The sequence below is a fragment of the Oncorhynchus masou genome, chromosome 3, assembly GCF_036934945.1.
Source record: "Oncorhynchus masou masou isolate Uvic2021 chromosome 3, UVic_Omas_1.1, whole genome shotgun sequence".
In the NCBI taxonomy this organism is placed as follows: domain Eukaryota; kingdom Metazoa; phylum Chordata; class Actinopteri; order Salmoniformes; family Salmonidae; genus Oncorhynchus; species Oncorhynchus masou.
In genome coordinates, this window is record NC_088214.1 from 14204701 (window position 1) to 14225971 (window position 21271).

At 44.2% G+C, this 21271-nt stretch overlaps 2 protein-coding genes across 5 annotated transcripts in view; one reads left to right on the forward strand and one right to left on the reverse strand.

The window, feature by feature from the left end:
- LOC135510721 (alpha/beta hydrolase domain-containing protein 17A-like) lies at positions 1–6302 on the forward strand. 3 transcript variants are annotated; one of them, XM_064931894.1, is made up of 7 exons: positions 1–193; positions 886–962; positions 1052–1458; positions 1653–1847; positions 2225–2404; positions 2692–2925; positions 5647–6302. In XM_064931894.1, the coding sequence occupies exons 3-6, from the start codon at positions 1058–1060 to the stop codon at positions 2915–2917; spliced, it is 1002 nt and encodes a 333-aa protein (XP_064787966.1). In that variant the 5' UTR covers positions 1–193; positions 886–962; positions 1052–1057; the 3' UTR covers positions 2918–2925; positions 5647–6302. The 3 variants fall into 3 exon arrangements, with proteins under 3 accessions (XP_064787966.1, XP_064787946.1, XP_064787955.1); XM_064931874.1 differs by having other exon boundaries at positions 2692–6302; XM_064931883.1 differs by having other exon boundaries at positions 1055–1458; positions 2692–6302.
- LOC135510737 (GRAM domain-containing protein 2B-like) overlaps positions 6209–21271 on the reverse strand; it is a 24213-nt gene continuing 9150 nt past the window's right edge. The window contains exons 9-12 of one of the 2 annotated variants that reach the window (XM_064931906.1): positions 21012–21093; positions 18168–18267; positions 10896–11006; positions 6209–10451 (exon numbers count right to left, since the gene is read on the reverse strand). In XM_064931906.1, the coding sequence (XP_064787978.1) occupies positions 10433–10451; positions 10896–11006; positions 18168–18267; positions 21012–21093 (312 nt within the window). In that variant the 3' untranslated portion in view covers positions 6209–10432. Of the gene's footprint in view, positions 10452–10895; positions 11007–18167; positions 18268–21011; positions 21094–21271 lie in introns of those variants that run through there. The other variant, XM_064931913.1, reaches the window with a different exon arrangement.

The following is a 21271-nucleotide window of genomic DNA, read 5'->3' on the forward strand; positions in this document are numbered from 1 at the left end:
TCTAGTCGGACGGGGTTGTGAAAAAAATGGTTGTCACGATATTTAGCTTGCCAATCTACAAATGACAGATACATATAAAATTATACAGAGTACACTATCCATGTCAGGGTCCAAGAAGGATTTTCGCAGTATTGTGCAACTTTTTGTCATAGACAGGAATATTTTATCTTGTCTGCAAACCCACCGTGAATTGGTAAGTTAGCGAACGTTCACTAGGTTAACGTTACTATACCTGATTGATGTTTTGACACGTAGCTTAGCCAACTAGCACTTGATGCACCACCTAGCAAGCTATTTACCGATAGCTAGCTAGCTAATGTTATTGCACTGGTTTAGCTAGCTAAGCATTTCCTCCTTTCCCAAGCTATATTTTTGGACACATTATGTCCGGTAGCTACGCTAACGTTAGTGCATCAAGCTAGCCAACGTTAACTTGGACTATCCGTATTATTGAGCAACAATGTTTACAGAGTGATTCACCATAATATGCAGTATGATGTCGAAGCTTTACCTATCACCATGCTCTTCCTGCTAGTTGTAACCAGAGGTGGCTGTTAAGCTAGGTTGCTAGCTAACATTCACGCGTTATGTGCAACGTTAGGACGTTGTAGCTAGGTACTGTAGCTAGCTAACGTTAGCGTGTGAATTCTGATATTATCTTGCATCGTTGACTAGCTGGTAGCTAACTTTACGTCTTTCTATTCCTGCAAAGCTAGCATACTACGTCTGTGCCAATAGGTCAGGACCTTTGTTATGGCATGTATCCACAGGGTCACTGGTTCAAACCGTGCTGTGAATGACCCACCTCACAGAATAGTGTGGTAGAAGGCTTGCTAGGCGAGGAGGTCTGTACTGTGTTCATAACTAATGCTCTTTTTGCCCAAGACTGCTGAGTGACTTAACCAGGTGGTGTTGGCACCTTTGTGTGCCATCTCATTCCAAGTCCCAGAGGAACTTTACAGGTAGATTATTTTCTCTACACCATCACAGATGCTCCTTCAGCTCTAAGCTGTTTAGTACACTCACTTTCCCTCCTTCTGCCTGTCTTCAGTAGAAGATGAACGGCCTGTCCATTAGAGAGCTCTGCTGCCTGTTCTGCTGCCCTCCTTGCCCCAGCCGCATCGCAGCCAAGCTGGCCTTCCTCCCTCCAGAGCCCACCTACTCCATGCTGCCTGACCCGGAGGCTACAGCTGCGGCAGCAGCCGGGACCACGCCAGGGGGTGCTCCCCCCTCTCTGGGGGCTCCAGGCCTGCGATCCCGGCTGGGTGGTGGTGCGGGAGACAGAGGGGGTGGTGGTGGAGGAGGTGGCGGAGAGGGCAGGTGGAAGCTCCATCTGACAGAGAGGGCAGAGTTCCAGTACACTCAGAGAGAGCTGGACATGACAGATGTGTTCCTGACCAGGTCCAGCCGGGGGAACAGGGTGGGCTGCATGTACATCCGATGTGCCCCCAACGCCAGGTGAGAGGAGAGAGAGAAGAACTAGATTAGTATAGAGATGATGGGTCGCAACATTTCTCTTGCACAACAAGGGAGTTTGTGCAGGTTTTTCTATTTATAGAGATGCATGAATTATAGAGTTACTTTTTAAATTCTATGGTTGTGTATACATCACCGTTCCCTCCCTTCTTCTGTTCTACCTCTCCCTCCCCCAGGTTCACAGTGCTATTCTCCCATGGTAATGCAGTAGATTTGGGTCAGATGAGTAGCTTCTACATTGGCCTGGGCACTCGTATCAACTGCAACATCTTCTCCTACGACTACTCTGGCTACGGTGTCAGCACCGGCAAACCCTCAGAGAAGAACCTCTACGCTGACATAGACGCTGCCTGGCACGCCCTGCGCTCGCGGTAAACAGCTGTTACACACACACACACTTTTTTTATTGCTATTCTTGTGGGATCAAAGAATTGATTCCCATCCAAAATCCTATTTTCCCTAACCCTAAATGTAACCTTTAACCTAAACTTAACCCTATGCCTAACCGTAACCCTTAACCCCAATTGTAAACCTAAAATAGTAGTTTTCTTTGTGGAGACTGGCAAAATGTCCCCAATTTTCCTTGGTTTACTATCCTTGGGAGTACTTCTGGTCCATACAAGGAGAGGGTAGTGCTGGGCTGAAAACTGTACACACCGTTACCCTTCAGGAGTGCACAACAAGAAGGCATATTCTGGGCATCTCGGCTGTGTTTTTGTCTACTCAGTTATCTGTGTTTGTGTCCCAGGTATGGCATCAGCCCAGAGAACATCATCCTGTATGGGCAGAGTATTGGCACAGTACCAACAGTGGACCTGGCGTCCAGGTTTGAGTGTGCTGCTGTGGTGCTCCACTCCCCTCTCACTTCTGGCATGAGGGTGGCTTTCCCCGACACCAAGAAGACGTACTGCTTCGACGCCTTTCCCAAGTGTGTCTCTCTCTCTCTCACACACACACACATATATTAGAATGCTTCATTTAGATCCACAACAACAGAAATTGTCACAAAGGCCTACATCTTTGGATATGAATAGATATTGTGACTCCTCAGCTATAAGCATGTTAGAAAACAATCTTACACATATGACATAAAATAAACTATGACTTCAACGACAGGTTATGAAGCGTAACTCAAAGCTGCTTATAGACTCCTTACGTGACTTATAAACGTGAGTATAGACTACTTACAAACTGCTTGTGACATGTGTATTGCAGCATAGAGAAGGTGTCTAAGATCCCATCCCCGGTGCTGATCATCCACGGGACGGAGGACGAGGTGATAGACTTCTCCCACGGCCTGGCTCTGTTTGAGCGCTGTCCCAAGGCCGTGGAGCCACTCTGGGTGGAGGGGGCGGGACACAACGACATAGAGCTGTACAGCCAATACCTGGAGAGACTACGGCGCTTCATCAACCAAGACCTGGCTGCAGCACACGCCTGAGTGAGGAGGTGAGGATGTGTGTGTGTGTGTGTGAGGAGCTGTACAACAACATCAAACTACAGCCTTAAGTCTGTAGAAAAGGAGCATCCACTATGCTGTAAGTGTGTCTGGCTGTGTGTCTGGCTGTGTGTCTGGCTGTGTGTCTGGCTGTGTGTCTGGCTGTGTGTCTGGCTGTGTGTCTGGCTGTGTGTCTGGCTGTGTGTCTGTGGTTGAGGTTGTGTGCATTGACTCATGGGAATGAAGGATCTTGGTATGGACACCTGTAAGACGCCTGGATACGTGTTCCTAGAGACTTCCTGTGGCAGAGCATTTGTGCACTACGAACTGTCTTCTCTGTGTACATGTATGTATGTACAACTCCCAGAGTTGAAGATGCTCTCTGTATGGACCTGAGCTGACATTACTCCTCCCTGTGTCTGCAGTGGACATCTGTCTGTCTACTTTTCTGTCTCTCTCCCTGTCTCTCTCCCTGTCTCTCTAATAATGAACATTTCTCTCTGGGTTTCTTTCAACTATCCTGTCCTAACTAAGGACTAGGGTGAAGAATAGAACTGGCCTTTGAGAGTCTAAGAGAAAGTCTGCTCTCCTGTGTGTTTGTCTTTGGCTGTAGAAGGCAGCCATTTGAACTTCTTCTGAGTTAAAGGTTGTGATAACTGAGTGAGAGTGTGGAATGCAGGATGTACTGCAGTATTACTCTGACTAGTTGTTTGACTGTTGCCTGTCCATATTATCTAATGTGTCTGAAGTGAAAGGGTTGTGGAGACATTGATGTCTCTGAAGCCTGAGATGAACATGGAGAGTCTGATCCCAGATCTGTTTATGATCACAAACCAATCTTGAATCAGGCAACAAAAACATATATCTAGTTTGTTTTCTTCTGTAAGGAGACCTCTGTCTCTTGATAGATTCCTAATGTCAATGAACTATAGTGGGAAAAACGTTTGAGAAAATAATGTTCATTTATATCCAGTCTTCTCTGTGGCTCTTGAGACAGGTCCGTTGACTCATGACGATAGAGAGAGCAAGACAGTGGATGGTGTCCGTGAGGCCGTCTCAACTGGCATTTTCTGTTACATTTGATCGCACATATACACTATATATACAAAAGTATGTGGACACCCCCTCATAAGTGGATTTGTCTATTTCAGCCACACCGGTTGCTGACGGGTGTATAAAATCAAGCACACAGCCATGCACTCTCCATAGAGAAACATTGGCAGTAGAATGGCCTTACTGAAGAGCAGTGACTTTCAATGTGGCTCCATCATAGGATGCCATCTTTACAACAAGCCAGTTCATCAAATTTCTGCCCAGCTAGAGCTGCCCCGGTCAACTGTTATTGTGAAGTGGAATCTGCTAGGAGCAACAATGGCTCAGCCGAGAAGTTGTAAGCCATACAAGCTCATGGAATGGGACCACCGAGTGCTGAAGTGCGTAAAAATGGTCTGTCCTCAGTTGCAACACTCACTACCGAGTTCCGAACTGCCTCTGGAAGCAACGTCAGCACAATAACTGTTCGTGGGGAGCTTCATGAAATGGGTTTTCATGGCCAAGTAGCCGCATACAAGCGTAAGATCACCATGCGCAATGCCAAGTGTCGGCGGGAGTGGTGAAAAGCTCGCTGCCATTGGACTCTGGAGTAGTGGAAATGCTTTCTCTGGCCTGCACAGAGCCCTGACCTCAATCCCATCGAACCCCTTTGGGATGAATTGGACCGCCGACTGCGAGCCAGGCCTAACTGCCCAACATCATTGCCCGGCCTCACTAATGTTCTTGTGGCTGAATGGAAGCAAGTCCCCGCAGCAATGTTCCAACATAGTGGAAAGCCTGCCCAGAAGAGTGGAGGCTCTTATAGCAGCAAACGGGGGACCAACTCCATATTAATGCCCATGTTTTTGGAATGAGATGTTCGTCGAGCAGGTGTCCACATACTTTTGGTCATGTAGTGTATGAAATGGTTGTTCACTTTGCTGCTATTCAACTGTCACTCGCATAAGACTACTCCTGAGGACTATTCCTCATGAGAAATAAATGGTGTTTATAGCATCTTATAAATATAACACTTTGACTGACTTTCTGACATCTGAAAGGAATACAAAGGCATTAATTCACATTTATCCTCAATCTTTAATCGTGCATTTTCCTCTCAAAGTAATAAAAATGTGTATAGTGTATAGCGGAGCCACAGAGCTCGTCAAAGTGTTAGAAATGTTGAATTTTAATTGGGTTCCATGGTGGTTCTAAGTCAATAGCATGGAGCCAACATGGATGCCAGTTTCTTGAACTGATGATACAATGTCTGGTGTATAAGAGCTTTTCTATGGTGGCAGTATTGATCCAAGCCATAAACGAGCCTTTCACTGTTAGTGTGGTGCAGGTTCCACCACATCAGTACACACACACACACAGAGCGCGCAAGCATGATAAGCAGGTCTTAAGTTCAGCACTATTGTACAAAGCATCCAAAGTGTAGTTGAAAATGTAATGTTTGTGTCTCCTTTGCATTGTTGACTACCTGCCCCTGCCCCCAGAAAGACCAGAAGCAAGGACTGACCTAGTCATAGAATACTGAAGTTACTGTCAGTAAAAGTAACTCTCTATTGAGGGGACACTGTATGTTGATGATTAAACAATACATAACACTGCAGTCATCCTGGGTCACAGTGGCACTTTGTTGGTGGCTGTTTTTCTAGGATCATTTTGAACAAGTATCTATTCCATGTTCACAGTATGCTGTGTGTCACCAGACCCAAGGTGGTGGAAGTCCCTCAGGCTCCCGTGCCAGACTCTTCAGGGTTCTAGGCTCTCCTAAGATACAATGAGACTAGACCTGACTGTCAGTTGTCATTACTGTACACTACTGTATGGGGTCTTGCTAAGAAGGTCTCAAAATATAATGGGGACTAATTAACACAGTGGTTCATTGAGACTGAATAGAGAATAGTCTCACTATGATAATGAAGTGAGGTATCAATATTCTGACAACTTTATGCATGTCCATTATTTGTGTTTTGCTGGGCAAGTGTTGGGGTATGTTACGTAGTGTGTGATGCCAGAGGGAAAATGTCAACTCAAGGTATCGTACAATATAGCGCTTTTTAAACGGGGGTATAGATTTAGTTGTTTTTTTTATTACTGAAACTAAACTAATGTATTGTTTTGACTTTTGTGCTAGTTTGGATGGGGAAATGCTGGGTGGGGTTAGAACATGAGGGTGTGGTTTATATATGGTTATTGTAGTTACCTATTCTGTTTGTATTATGATTTGTAATATGAAAAAATGACTGACAATATGATGTAATGTCATTAATTCAGGGGACTGAATCTTGACCTTTTTATTGACAATGGTGGAAAAACAATAAACAATTATGTACAAAAATATAAACTTGTGTTGTTGATTCTGTTGTAAAAGCAAATTACAGAATTTGTGAATCCATTTAGTACAATGGAAAGAAAGTATGAACCCTTTAAAATTACCTGGATTTCTGCATAAATTGGTCATAAAATTGTATCTGATCTTCAAGTCACAACCATAGACAAACACAGTCTGCTTAAACAATTATAATTCTTCATCTCTTTATTGATCATACCATGTAAACATTCACATTGCAGGTTGGAAAAAGTATGTGAACCCTTGAATTTAATAACAGGTTGACCCTCCTTTGGCAGCAATAACCTCAACCAAATGTTTTCTGTAGTTGCGGATCAGACCTGCACAACGGTCAGGAGGAATTTTGGACCATTCCTTTTTACAAAACTGTTTCGGTTCCACAATATTCTTGGGATGTCTGGTGTGACCCGCTCTCTTGAGGTCATGCCACAGCATCTCAAAAATCTTTGAAACTGGAAACCCTTATCTCCCTCACTAGCTTTAAGCACCAACTGTCAGAGCAACTCACAGATTACTGCACCTGTACATAGCCTATAATTTAGCCCAAACAACTACCTCTTTCCCTACTGTATTTTATTTATTTATTTTGCTCCTTTGCACCCCATTATTTAAATTTCTATTTTGCACATTCTTCCATTGCAAATCTACCATTCCAGTGTTTTACTTGCTATATTGTATTTACTTTGCCACCATGGCCTTTTTTTGCCTTACCTCCCTTATCTCACATCGTATATAGACTTGTTTCTACTGTATTATTGGCTGTATGTTTGTTACTCCATGTGTAACTCTGTCGTTGTATGTGTCGAACTGCTTTGCTTTATCTTGGCCAGGTCGCAATTGTAAATGAGAACTTGTTCGCAACTTGCCTACCTGATTAAATAAAGGTGAAATAAATAAATAAAATCTCAATCGGATTGAGGTCAGCGCTGACTGGGCGACTCCAGAAGGCGTATTTTCTTCTGTTCAAGCCATTGTTGTTGATTTACATCTGTCTAATAGGTTGTTGTCCTGTTGCATCACCCAACTTCTGTTGAGCTTCAATTGGCGGACAGATAGACTTACATTCTTCTGCGAAATGTCTTGATAAACTTGGGAATTCATTTTTCCGTCTGATAGCAAGTTGTCCAGGCCCTGAGGCAGCCCCACACCATGATGGTCCCTCCACCATACTTTACAGTTGGGGATTTTGATGTTGCTGTGCCTTTTTTTTCTCCCACAGTGTTGTGTTCCTTCCAAACAACTCAACTTTAGTTTAATCTGCGCAGAATATTTAGCCAGTAGCGCTGTGGAACATCCAGGTATACTTTTGCTAACTTCAGACATACAGCAATGTTGTTGTTTTTGGACAGCTGTGGCTTCTTCCATGGTGTCCTCCCATGAACATCATCCTTGTTTAGTGTTTTATGTATTGTACACTCGTCAACAGAGATTTAAGCATCTTCCAGAGGTTTCTGTAAGTCTTTAGCTGACACTCTAGGATTCTTCTTAACCTCATTGAGCTTTCTGCGCTGTGCTCTTGCAGTCATCTTTGCAGGATGACCACTCCTAGGGAGAGTAGCAACAGTGCTGAACTTTCTCCATATATAGAGTTGGTCTTACCGTGGACTGATGAACATCAAGGCTTTTAGAGATACTTTTGTAACCTTTTCCAGCTTTATGCAAGTCAACAAACTTTGGTCTTCTGAAATCTCTTTTGTTTGAGGCATGGTTCACATAAGGCAATGCTTCTGGTGAATATCAAAATCTCATTTTGTGAGATTTTTATAGGGCAGGGTAGCTTAAACCAACATCTCCAAACTCGTCTCATTGAATGGACTCCAGGTAAGCTGACTCCAATTAGCTTTTGGAGAAGTCATTAGCCTAGTGGTTCACATACTTCTCCCAACATAAACTGAATGTTTAAATTATGTATTCAAATACAATGTTATTAGTTTAAGCACACTGTGTTTGTCTATTGTTGTCAAATATGTAAAATCTATGCAGAAATCCAGGTAACTTCAAAGGGTTGACATACTTTTTCTTGCCTCTAATTACAGTGCCTTGTGTATGAACTATCAAAATATTTTTTATTTACAGACATTCAAGAACTGTGTTGAATATTTTTTTTGAATGGCTTATTGGTAGCTTATTTTAAATACACTTGTATACATTGAAAGTATACTACACTGATTGATATAGTACTAATCATGGTGTACAGTATTTCTGTTTCATTGCTCTTGGTTTTGAGGGGAGAGTGCCCCCTGCTGGCCTGTTAGTGCTACTGACAGATATGCCATGGAGTCATTCTATTAAGTAAAAGTTGTCATTAAATAATTTCATTTGCCAGCAAATTTCAGATTAAAGTCACTTCTGACTTACATTATTCCTTTACAAAGAGAACAACATATTCATTACCAGTTAAGCTGAGACCAACGAATAGTGCTGTAAAACAAATAGATTTTAGGAGTGGACTGACTGATTAAAAAAAAAAAGATATCCTATGAAATATAGGCTAGCAACAAACAAAACAATATATCCTATGAAATATAGGCTAGCAACAAACAAAAAAAGCTGCTTTGTGTGAAGTCAAGGTTTTCCATATTTGAGGTTTTAGAGATCTGTCTCCTCAAATGATCAGGGGACCCACAAATATATATTAACAATTGCCCAGCTCATGAGATTACATTTTAATTGAGACCCTTTATATACTGTAGTTTGTTGTACTGTGGCCTTCGTATTTAGTCTTCCTACTGTAGGCAGGGGAGGACTGAGAAAATAATTTGCCTCTGCCATTTTATTCACATTGGCCCACCACTGCGCACGCCACTAGCTCAAGAAACATGTCTAAGCATGATTCAAGATATTTTGATGACAATCACTGGATTTGCACATGAATTTTGGGTTGACAATTAGACTATAGTTGCTATTTTACTGTCAAAATAGGATTCCAGAATATCCATATTCATTTTTTTTTGTTCCAGAAAGATGAATTACATGTTTTATGTGCACTACCTAAAATCATAGGCTAATTAATTTGTGGTTCAACCTGAGGAAGTGGAAACTCAAAACACATTAATTAGATCAAACTCTAAATATATTACCCACCACCGGAGGCTAGTGAGGGGAGGATGACTCAAAGATGGCTGGAATGGTGTAAATGGAATGGTATCAAGCACTTGGAAACAATGTTTTTGATGTGTTTGATACCATTCCATTAACTCTGTTGTAGCCATTACTATGAGCCGTCTTCCACAATTAAGGTGCCACCAGCCGCCTGTGATACCCACTGCTAGTAGCCATGTATTCATCCAACCGTAAAACCGTTCAGTTGTAGGCTACTACCCATGAGGCCTATGCTGGTGCATGTTTTGAGCACACTCCACTCCATATCTCAAAGCCATAGAAAATGTCTTGATTGTAAAATAGTTGCTAATGAGAGTTGAGAAATAAAGATTATACCGACAGAAAGCTGAAACCCTCCTCTCTTCAACAGGGATAATTGGATGAAGCTTCCAAAGCTGTGTTTTCTTCCCGCAATTTCATTTTGAAATGTTATATGATCAGAATAAATGTTTCTCTCGAGTGCATGGAAGGAGAGGAGAGTGGCTCGCTCACCACAGCAGTAGGCCCCAGCGAGGGCACATGCAAGACACTTTCATTACAGGAATCATGAGGATAATGCACTTCACTGTTTGGCAAGATCATTTCTTTAGCTGTCCCCAAATTAGGATGTTTTTCAGTGAAGTGACAATGTAGAATATGCTCTTTCTACATTTACAGGCACCCTTTTCTTATGATCCATGATCTTGGCTGTCTAACTGATGTCAGAGTTGAAGCAGGTCATATTTGCTGATGCTGTGTTTGACTTTCAATGTGAGTTTGTGTGACCTCAGCCAAGCAGAAAACCAGGCCGGTCCAGCTTAATGTTTTGTATACTCCAGGTATATTAGCATAACAGATTTTTTAAATTATTTTTTAAACAATTTCTATCTTAACAAGCTCATAGGCCGCTGGCCATGTCACCTTTTTCTGTGTTTAAAAAAAGTGTAAATTTTCGACCAGCCCACCCAACAAAAAAATGGTCCAGCCCGTCTGGTCTTTGCCAGACTATCCAAATGGCCAATCCTCCCTGGCTGTAGGTCTCTTCAGGTTGTTTCCTGTTCCCTGGAATGAGGATGGAGCAGTGAGAGGAGGAACCAAATCACTCTCTCAGATATTATCATGCATACTCATGCACAAGTTCGCTCGCACACACCTTTAATCATGAAAGTGAAGATGAAACATTATTCAACAATATAAATACCCACCATGGGTGTTCCCATTGATTATGTAATAGTGGAGGGATTTCTTGGAAAACAGGTGTCATTCCTCTGGGCCCGTTTTTCTCCTAACCTCCTGTGACGACCTAACGTACTGTGATCTCTGCTGCTGATACGGTACCTCTGATGTCTGACAACTCTCTCTCTCTCTGTCTACAAAACCGGTTTGATCTACCTGGAATGGCTTTTAAATGGTCAAAGTTTGTAGTTCCTTGAAATTCACATCAGAGCATAGTCATCTGTGGAAAACCACCCCATTGTGTGTGTGTGTGTGTGTGTTCGTACTCACTCTCTGAGGTGCATGGAGAACTCCGGCAGGGCCCCTAGAGAACTCAGCTGCTCCTCCAGAGCTATGATCCGCAAACCGATGTACCCCGATGACAGTATTAGCAACACCGCCCTACACAGACACACACGAGGTGGTGGTTTTAATGTGAAAACAGTTTGATGGGTAAGATACAGTACTTCCTGATACTTGTAATCAGCTTGTGTTTTACTTTCACCTGCGTCACTCAGCATTACTCTGAACTGTTAACCTCCCTGGGCGATCCATACCTGAGTGCACTCTCGTTGATGGCACCGATTGCTCAGTGCGGATCAATCATGAGGAACCAGGCATAAGTACTGTATATCAATCAAGAACAGACAGTGGCAGGTAGCCTAGCTGTTAAGAGCGTTGGGCCAGTAACCTTTCGGTTACTGGTTTGAATCCTGGACTTGCGAGGTTTTAAAAATGTGCCGTTCTGCCTTTTGAGCAAGGCAGTTAACCCGCAACAACTGCTCCCTGGGTGTTTTGGATGTGGATTATGGCTCTGATTCAGAGGGGTTGGGTTAAATACGGGAAGAAACGTTGCAACTAACTAGGTATCACCTTTCCCTTCCCTAATCTTTTACAGGAAACCTCCCTGGACAATCCATATGTCACATTTCGGTTATTTCAATCAAATGTATTTATAAACTTTTTTTTTTTTTTTTACTTCAACAGATGTCAAAGTGCTATAACTATTCAACTGCTGTTATGACGTGTTTAGTTATGAGCCTCGGGTGTGTGTGCTGATAACCTTTTCTTCTCCCTTAACATTAGTTTTATGAAACTAACTAACTATTCTTTAATGTTTATATTGTTGAATAAAGTTTCATCTGAAAGGCCATTTCTCCACAGTGCTATGGTTCTGTGTGTGGTGTATAACCTATCAGTGTAATGTGTGCAATTCAATATGACTTGATGAATCCCCTGAGGGGCAATTAGAAGGTATTGGCAAAGCACAAACAAACAATTTCAACCTATCTCCCCAACCCTCAGCTACTCTCAGTCCATCCCACCTATCTCCCCAACCCCACCCCTCAGCTACCCTCAGTTCATCCCACCCTTCAGCTACCCTCAGTCCATCCCACCTATCTCCCCAACCCCACCCCTCAGCTACTCTCAGTCCATCCCACCTATCTCCCCAACCCCACCCCTCAGCTACCCTCAGTTCATCCCACCCCTCAGCTACCCTCAGTCCATCCCACCCCTCAGCTACCCTCAGTCCATCCCACCTATCTCCCCAACCCCACCCCTCATCTACCCTCAGTCCATCCCACCTATCTCTCTAACCCCACCCCTCAGCTACCCTCAGTCCATCCCACCTATCTCTCTAACCCCACCCCTCAGCTACCCTCAGTCCATCCCACCTATCTCTCTAACCCCACCCCTCAGCTACCCTCAGTCCATCCCACCTATCTCTTTAACCCCACCCTCAGTCCATCCCACCTATCTCTCTAACCCCACCCCTCAGCTACCCTCAGTCCATCCCACCTATCTCTCTAACCCCACCCCTCAGCTACTCTCAGTCCATCCCACCTATCTCTCTAACCCCACCCCTCAGCTACTCTCAGTCCATCCCACCTATCTCCCCAACCCCACCCCTCAGCTACCCTCAGTCCATCCCACCCCTCAGCTACCCTCAGTCCATCCCACCTATCTCTCCAACCCCACCCCTCAGCTACCCTCAGTCCATCCCACCTATCTCTCTAACCCCACCCCTCAGCTACCCTCAGTCCATCCCACCTATCTCTTTAACCCACCCCTCAGCTACCCTCAGTCCATCCCACCTATCTCCTAACCCCACCCCTCAGCTACCCTCAGTCCATCCCACCTATCTCTCTAACCCCACCCCTCAGCTACTCTCAGTCCATCCCACCTATCTCTCTAACCCCACCCCTCAGCTACTCTCAGTCCATCCCACCTATCTCCCCAACCCCACCCCTCAGCTACCCTCAGTCCATCCCACCCCTCAGCTACCCTCAGTCCATCCCACCTATCTCTCCAACCCCACCCCTCAGCTACCCTCAGTCCATCCCACCTATCTCTCTAACCCCACCCCTCAGCTACCCTCAGTCCATCCCACCTATCTCTTTAACCCCACCCCTCAGCTACCCTCAGTCCATCCCACCTATCTCTCTAACCCCACCCCTCAGCTACCCTCAGTCCATCCCACCTATCTCTTTAACCCCACCCCTCAGCTACCCTCAGTCCATCCCACCTATCTCTCTAACCCCACCCCTCAGCTACTCTCAGTCCATCCCACCTATCTCCCCAACCCCACCCCTCAGCTACCCTCAGTCCATCCCACCTATCTCTCTAACCCCACCCCTCAGCTACCCTCAGTCCATCCCACCTATCTCTCTAACCCCACCCCTCAGCTACCCTCAGTCCATCCCACCTCTCTTTAACCCCACCCCTCAGCTACCCTCAGTCCATCCCACCTCTCTTTAACCCCACCCTCAGCTACCCTCAGTCCATCCCACCTCTCTTTAACCCCACCCTCAGCTACCCTCAGTCCATCCCACCTATCTCTGTAAACTGCCCTCTTATGATTACCATGTGCCATATATATTTTTTAACTGTGCTGTGATTTTGAACCTGTATAATTGCATAGTATCTACAGATTGCAAGTTAAATATTTTTACTAGAAGTAATATGTCGTTGATTGATTGACTATGGCTTTCCAAATCTCCCAACAGTGCTATTTGTTGGGTTACTTTTTGGATCAATGTTGGGATTTTTCAGCCATTCCTGAACTTAAAATACACTACATGACCAAAAGTATGTGGACACCTGCTCATCGAACATCTCATTCCAAGAACATGGGCATTAATATGGAGTTGGTCCCCCCTTTGTTGTTATAACAGCCTCCACTCTTCTGGGAAGGTTTTTACTAGAACAGGGGTTCTTTTTCAGCCTGTGGCCCAAGCTTGTGACTATATGTAAACATTGGTGATGAAATGAAATATAATAATATAAATAGCATGTTTATTTTTTCCCATTAAAAACATCTGTCTAGGTTGGAACTGTTGCTGTTAAAATATATTTTCTTTCTGAATACACTGATTGATCACATCACAGATGTAGACCAGAAAACACACACACAACCTCATTTCTTGTTAATGCATCCCTAAGTAACAGTACAGATGAAAAATTAAAGCCCACTTGTATTTTAACAGCATTAGTTTTAACCTAGACTTGTTTTCACCAATAATTTCTACAGTAAAATGTACAGTAGGCCTGAATTAGTTACTTAGAGTTGCACTATCAGTAATTAGCTAGCTTGCTTTGGCTATCTAGCTATTAGCTGTGTACAAGGGAATTGTTTGAAAAAGAAACTCACATGTACTCCCTTATTTCTGCGTATCACCTGTTATAAAATAACAACAATACTTAGATGCTGACTGTCTTCCACTATCGAAGCACTGTTTCCTGAAGCACTCTGCCTTGTTCTGAAAGAACTCTACGGGTTTACTGACATGGTCAGCGTTGCCAGGTCCAGTTCAAATTTCTAACCAAAAGACCTCTGAAAACCCACACACAAGGCCTGAAAACTACTCCAAATAAATGTTTTAGCAGCTCGATGAGTTCATGTATCCATAACGTTATTGAGCGAATTAAGAAGAAATATCTACGTCATCTTTATCGACGTAGGCTAAGAGCAAAATTTGGTTTTCCAACAAAATAATAATTCTTACAAGTTTGAGAATATGTCCAAGACAGAAGATAAATCGCCCGTATTAAACTCTCCAGATCATTTTCTGTTAATGGATGTCCATTTAACTTGTTTTGACTGCTATGATTAAACAATAAGGCCCTGGCCAATGTACCACAGCTAATGGGTATTCTTTGGACATAGCCTAGCATTGCTATTATAAAATTAACAATATAATTAGAATAGTAAAACGTTTTTTGTCATTCCCATAGTACACAGTCTGAACTTTTTATCATAGGTACACTTCAACTGTGAGAGACGGAATCTAAAACAAAAATCCAGAAAATCACATTGTATGATTTCTAAAGCATGACATAAGTATTTGATACATCAGAAAAGCAGAACTTAATATTCGGTACAGAAACATTTGTTTGCAATTACAGAAATCATATGTTTCCTGTAGTTCTTGACCAGGTTTGCACACACTGCAGCAGGGATTGCAGCAGTTGTTGGCCCACTCCTCCATACAGACCTTCTCCAGATCCTTCAAGGTTTCGGGGCTGTCGCTGGGAAATATGGACTTTCAGCTCCCTCCAAAGATTTTCTATTGGGTTCAGGTCTGGAGACTGGCTAGGCCACTCCAGGACCTTGAGATGATTCTTACGGAGCCACTCCTTAGTTGACCTGGCTGTGTGTTTTGGGTCGTTGTCATGCTGGAAGACCCAGCCACGACCCATCTTCAATGCTCTTACTGAGGGAGGGAGGTTGTTGGCCAAGATCTCGCAATACATGGCCCCATCCATCCTCCCCTCAATACGGTGCAGTCGTCCTGTCCCCTTTGCAGAAAAGCATCCCCAAAGAATGAGGTTTCCACCGCCATGCTTCACGGTTGGAATGGTGTTCTTGGGGTTGTACTCATCCTTCATCTTCCTCCAAACACGGCGAGTGGAGTTTAGACCAAAAAGCTATATTTTTGTCTGATCAGACCAAATGACCTTGACCTGAACTTCTCCCATTCCTCCTCTGGATCATCCAGATGGTCATTGGCAAACTTCAGACGGGCCTGGACATGCGCTGGCTTGAGCAGGGGGACCTTGCGTGCGCTGCAGGATTTTAATCCATGACGGCGTAGTATGTTACTAATGGTTTTCTTTGAGACTGTTGTCCCAGCTCTCTTCAGGTCATTGACCAGGTCCTGCCGTGTAGTTCTGGGCTGATCCCTCACCTTCCTCGTGATCATTGATGCACCACGAGGTGAGATCTTGCATGGTGATTGACCGTCATCTTGAACTTCTTCCATTTTCTAATAATTGCACCAACAGCTGGTGCCTTCTCACCAAGCTGCTTGCCTATTGTCCTGTAGCCCATCCCAACCTTGTGCAGGTCTACAATTTTATCCCTGATGTCCTTACATAGCTCTCTGGTCTTGGCCATTGTGGAGAGGTTGGAGTCTGTTTGATTGAGTGTGTGGACAGATGTTTTTTATACAGGTAACGAGTTCAAACAGGTGCAGTTAATACAGGTAATGAGAGGAGAACAGGGGGGCTTCTTAAAGAAAATCCAACAGGTCTGTGAGAGCCGGAATTCTTACTGGTTGGTAGGTGATCAAATACTTATGTCATGCAATAAAATGCAAATTAATTACTTAAAAATCATACAATGTGATATGCTGGATTTTTGTTTTAGATACCATCTCTCACAGTTGAAGTGTACCTATGATAAAAATGACAGACCTCTACATGCTTTGTAAGTAGGAAAACCTGCAAAATCGGCAGAGTATCAAATACTTGTTCTCCACACTGTACCATGGCTTTCAACCAGTCAGCATTCAGGGATCAAACCACCCAGTTAATAATTAATGCTGCAGAATTATTTTGGTACTCTTCCCCAGATCTGTGCCTCGACACAATCCTGTCTCAGAGCTCTACGGACAGTTCCTTCGACCTCATGGCTTGGTTTTTGATCTGACATGCACTGTCAACTGCTGGACCATAGACAGGTGTTTGTCTTTCCAAATCATGTCCAATCCATTGAATTTAACACAGGTGGACTCCAACCACGTTGTAGAAACATCTCAAGGATGATCAATGGAATCAGGATGCACCAGAGCTCAATTTTGAGTCTCATAGCAAAGGGTCTGAATACTTATGTAAATAAGGTATTTTCTTTATTTTTAATACATTTGCAAAACATTCTAAAAACCTGTTTATGCTTCACTTTTTTGCTTTCGCTTAAAAACCTGGGCTCCGAGTGGCGCAGCACTCTCAGGAACTGCATCTCAGTGCAAGAGGCGTCACTACAGACACCCTGGTTCAAATCCAGGCTGTATCACATCTGGCCGTTATTGGGAGTCCCATAGGGTGGCACACAATTGGCCCAGTGTAGTCCGGGTTTGGCCGTCATTGTAAATAAGAATTTGTTCTTAACTGACTTGCCTAGTTAAAAATGTTTTTTTATTTTTTTATAATATTCTCGCCCACATGGAAATTCTGTAATCGGAATGTGGATACCAATTATTTGATGATCTGACCACATTCTGCCCCCATCACATTCTTCCCCCTACCAGAGTGAAGGAAGCAAGAAAATAATCAAGACGACTAGCTTGATTAAGCCTCCTCCATGTATATCTCACAAGGTCTGGATTTTTAAGGCTCTATAGGGGCACTTAAAACAGTATTATAATCTCCCACTATACTAATAGTCATTTGTTGATTGTGAGCTCGATAGATATATGCCGTTTTAGATTCAAGACGAAAAATTGTGCAAGATTTTAGAAGCTGACAATAGATTTAAGATGTTCTCACACGTGGCAGTATGTTTGAAGAGTAACACACCCATTCTCACACGTGGCAGTATGTTTGAAGAGTAACACACCCATTCTCACACGTGGCAGTATGTTTGAAGAGTAACACACCCATTCTCACACGTGGCAGTATGTTTGAAGAGTAACACACCCATTCTCACACGTGGCAGTATGTTTGAAGAGTAACACACCCATTCTCACACGTGGCAGTATGTTTGAAGAGTAACACACCCATTCTCACACGTGGCAGTATGTTTGAAGAGTAACACACCCATTCTCACACGTGGCAGTATGTTTGAAGAGTAACACACCCATTCTCACACGTGGCAGTATGTTTGAAGAGTAACACACCCATTCTCACACGTGGCAGTATGTTTGAAGAGTAACACACCCATTCTCACACGTGGCAGTATGTTTGAAGAGTAACACACCCATTCTCACACGTGGCAGTATGTTTGAAGAGTAACACACCCATTCTCACACGTGGCAGTATGTTTGAAGAGTAACACACCCATTCTCACACGTGGCAGTATGTTTGAAGAGCAACACACCCATTCTCACACGTGGCAGTATGTTTGAAGAGTAACACACCCATTCTCACACGTGGCAGTATGTTTGAAGAGCAACACACCCATTCTCACACGTGGCAGTATGTTTGTGAGAAAAGATGAAAGGTGATGCAAGGGCTTCAGCACCTATAGATCTAGTTACAGTGGAGGGGAATGGAGAGGAGAGAGATGGAGGTCAGGAACAGATAGATGGAGAGGAGAGGGCCGGAGAAGAGAGGAGTACTCACAGAATCAGACAGATGGATAGGAGGACATTGAGGTTGCGCATATCTCTGATAAGGAGGAGGGTTTTAACCCTTTCAGTGACGATCCAAACCCACGAGTCAGCTGTTCAAGAGAAAAAGAAGACAACAGGCCACTCAAACAGTTTTTAAATCAAATCAAATCAAATTTTATTTGTCACATACACATGGTTAGCAGATGTTAATGCGAATGTAGCGAAATGCTTGTGCTTCTAGTTCCGACAATGCAGTAATAACCAACAAGTAATCTAATTAACAATTCCTAAACTACTTTCATATACACAGTGTAAGGGGATAAAGAATATGTAGGATACATGAATGAGTGATGGTACAGAGCAGCAAGATACAGTAGATGGTATGGAGTACAGTATATACATATGAGATGAGTATGTAAACAAAGTGGCATAGTTAAAGTGGCTAGTGATACATGTATTACATAAGGATGCAGTCGATGATATAGAGTACAGTATATACGTATGCATATGAGATGAATAATGTAGGGTAAGTAACATTATATAAGGTAGCATTGTTTAAAGTGGCTAGTGATATATTTACATCATTTCCCATCAATTCCCATTATTAAAGTGGCTGGAGTTGAGTCAGTGTCAGTGTGTTGGCAGCAGCCACTCAATGTTAGTGGTGGCTCTTTAACAGTCTGATGGCCTTGAGATAGAAGCTGTTTTTCAGTCTCTCGGTCCCAGTGAACAGGCAGTGGCTCGGGTGGTTGATGTCCTTGATGATCTTTATGGCCTTCCTGTAACATCGGGTGGTGTAGGTGTCCTGGAGAGCAGGTAGTTTGCCCCCGGTGATGCGTTGTGCAGACCTCACTACCCTCTGGAGAGCCTTACGGTTGAGGGCGGAGCAGTTGCCGTACCAGGCGGTGATACAGCCCGCCAGGATGCTCTCGATTGTGCATCTGTAGAAGTTTGTGAGTGCTTTTGGTGACAAGCCGAATTTCTTCAGCCTCCTGAGGTTGAAGAGCGCTGCTGCGCCTTCTTCACGATGCTGTCTGTGTGAGTGGACCAATTCAGTTTGTCTGTGATGTGTATGCCAAGGAACTTAAAACTTGCTACCCTCTCCACTACTGTTCCATCGATGTGGATAGGGGGTGTTCCCTCTGCTGTTTCCTGAAGTCCACAATCATCTCCTTAGTTTTGTTGACGTTGAGTGTGAGGTTATTTTCCTGACACCACACTCCGAGGGCCCTCACCTCCTCCCTGTAGGCCGTCTCGTCGTTGTTGGTAATCAAGCCTACCACTGTTGTGTCGTCCGCAAACTTGATGATTGAGTTGGAGCGTGCGTGGCCACGCAGTCGTGGATGAACAGGGAGTACAGGAGAGGGCTCAGAACGCACCCTTGTGGGGCCCCAGTGTTGAGGATCAGCGGGGAGGAGATGTTGTTACCTACCCTCACCTCCTGGGGCGGCCCGTCAGGAAGTCCAGTACCCAGTTGCACATGGCGGGGTCGAGACCCAGGGTCTCAAGCTTGATGACGAGCTTGGAGGGTACTATGGTGTTGAATGCTGAGCTGTAGTCGATGAACCTCATTCTCACATAGGTATTCCTCTTGTCCAGATGGGTTAGGGCAGTGTGCAGTGTGGTTGAGATTGTATCGTCTGTGGACCTATTTGGGCGGTAAGCAAATTGGAGTGGGTCTAGGGTGTCAGGTAGGGTGGAGGTGATATGGTCCTTGACTAGTCTCTCAAAGGACTTCATGATGACGGAAGTGAGTGCTACGGGGCGGTAGTCGTTTAGCTCAGTTACCTTAGCTTTCTTGGGAACAGGAACAATGGTGGCCCTCTTGAAGCATGTGGGAACAGCAGACTGAGATAGGGATTGATTGAATATGTCCGTAAACACACCAGCCAGCTGGTCTGCGCATGCTCTGAGGGCGCGGCTGGGGATGCCATCTGAGCCTGCAGCCTTGCGAGGGTTAACACGTTTAAATGTTTTACTCACCTCGGCTGCAGTGAAGGAGAGACCGCATGTTTCTGTTGCAGGCCGTGTCAGTGGCACTGTATTGTCCTCAAAGCGGGCAAAAAAATTATTTAGTCTGCCTGGGAGCAAGACATCCTGGTCCATGACTGGGCTGGATTTCTTGCTGTAGTCCGTGATTGACTGTAGACCCTGCCACATGCCTCTTGTGTCTGAGCCGTTGAATTGGGATTCTACTTTGTCTCTGTACTGACGCTTAGCTTGTTTGATAGCCTTGCGGAGGGAATAGCTGCACTGTTTGTACTCGGTCATGTTACCAGACACCTTGCCCTGATTAAAAGCAGTGGTTCGCGCTTTCAGTTTCACGCGAATGCTGCCATCAATCCACGGTTTCTGGTTAGGGAATGTTTTAATCGTTGCTATGGGAACGACATCTTCAACGCACGTTCTAATGAACTCGCACACCGAATCAGCGTATTCGTCAATGTTGTTATCTGACGCAATACGAAACATGTCCCAGTCCACGTGATGGAAGCAGTCTTGGAGTGTGGAGTCAGCTTGGTCGGACCAGCGTTGGACATACCACACCTTAAATGTGTGGTATGTCTGAGTATATGTGCATGTGCTTGTGAATGAGTGTGTGTGTGTGCGTGTCTGTATCTGTGTCTGCTTCAGTGTGTGTTTAACTACCTGAGTCTTCCTCCTCTGTGAATGTGAACTGATTATTCTGAGCTTTGCTGATGCTGCTTCTAGGAGTGGCGCTGTCCTTCAGAGTTCGTTATGATTAATATTACATCATATTCATATATCTCTTGTATGTCGTCTGTTATGGCTCTCACCCCTCATTTATGTTTCTCGTCTGTCTGAACGCTCTTTCTAAGATGTTCTCTCTTACCGCTGCTGGGCAGGTCAGAGTAGACGGCCTCTATAGGAACGCTCCGCTCCACACTGTCCTCCCGGCTGGAACTGCTGGAGATCTGTCGGCAGGAAAGGGTTAAAACATGTCCTTATACAAACATCTCCTGGTCAGTATAAATGGTGTCTTGATTAATAACACAAAACAACTGAATGTGTACTCTGGAATTTTCACAGTGAGTTATGAATAGTTACAAAATGCACTTTATTTGATGGCACTGATTGAAGAAAACAGGGCAG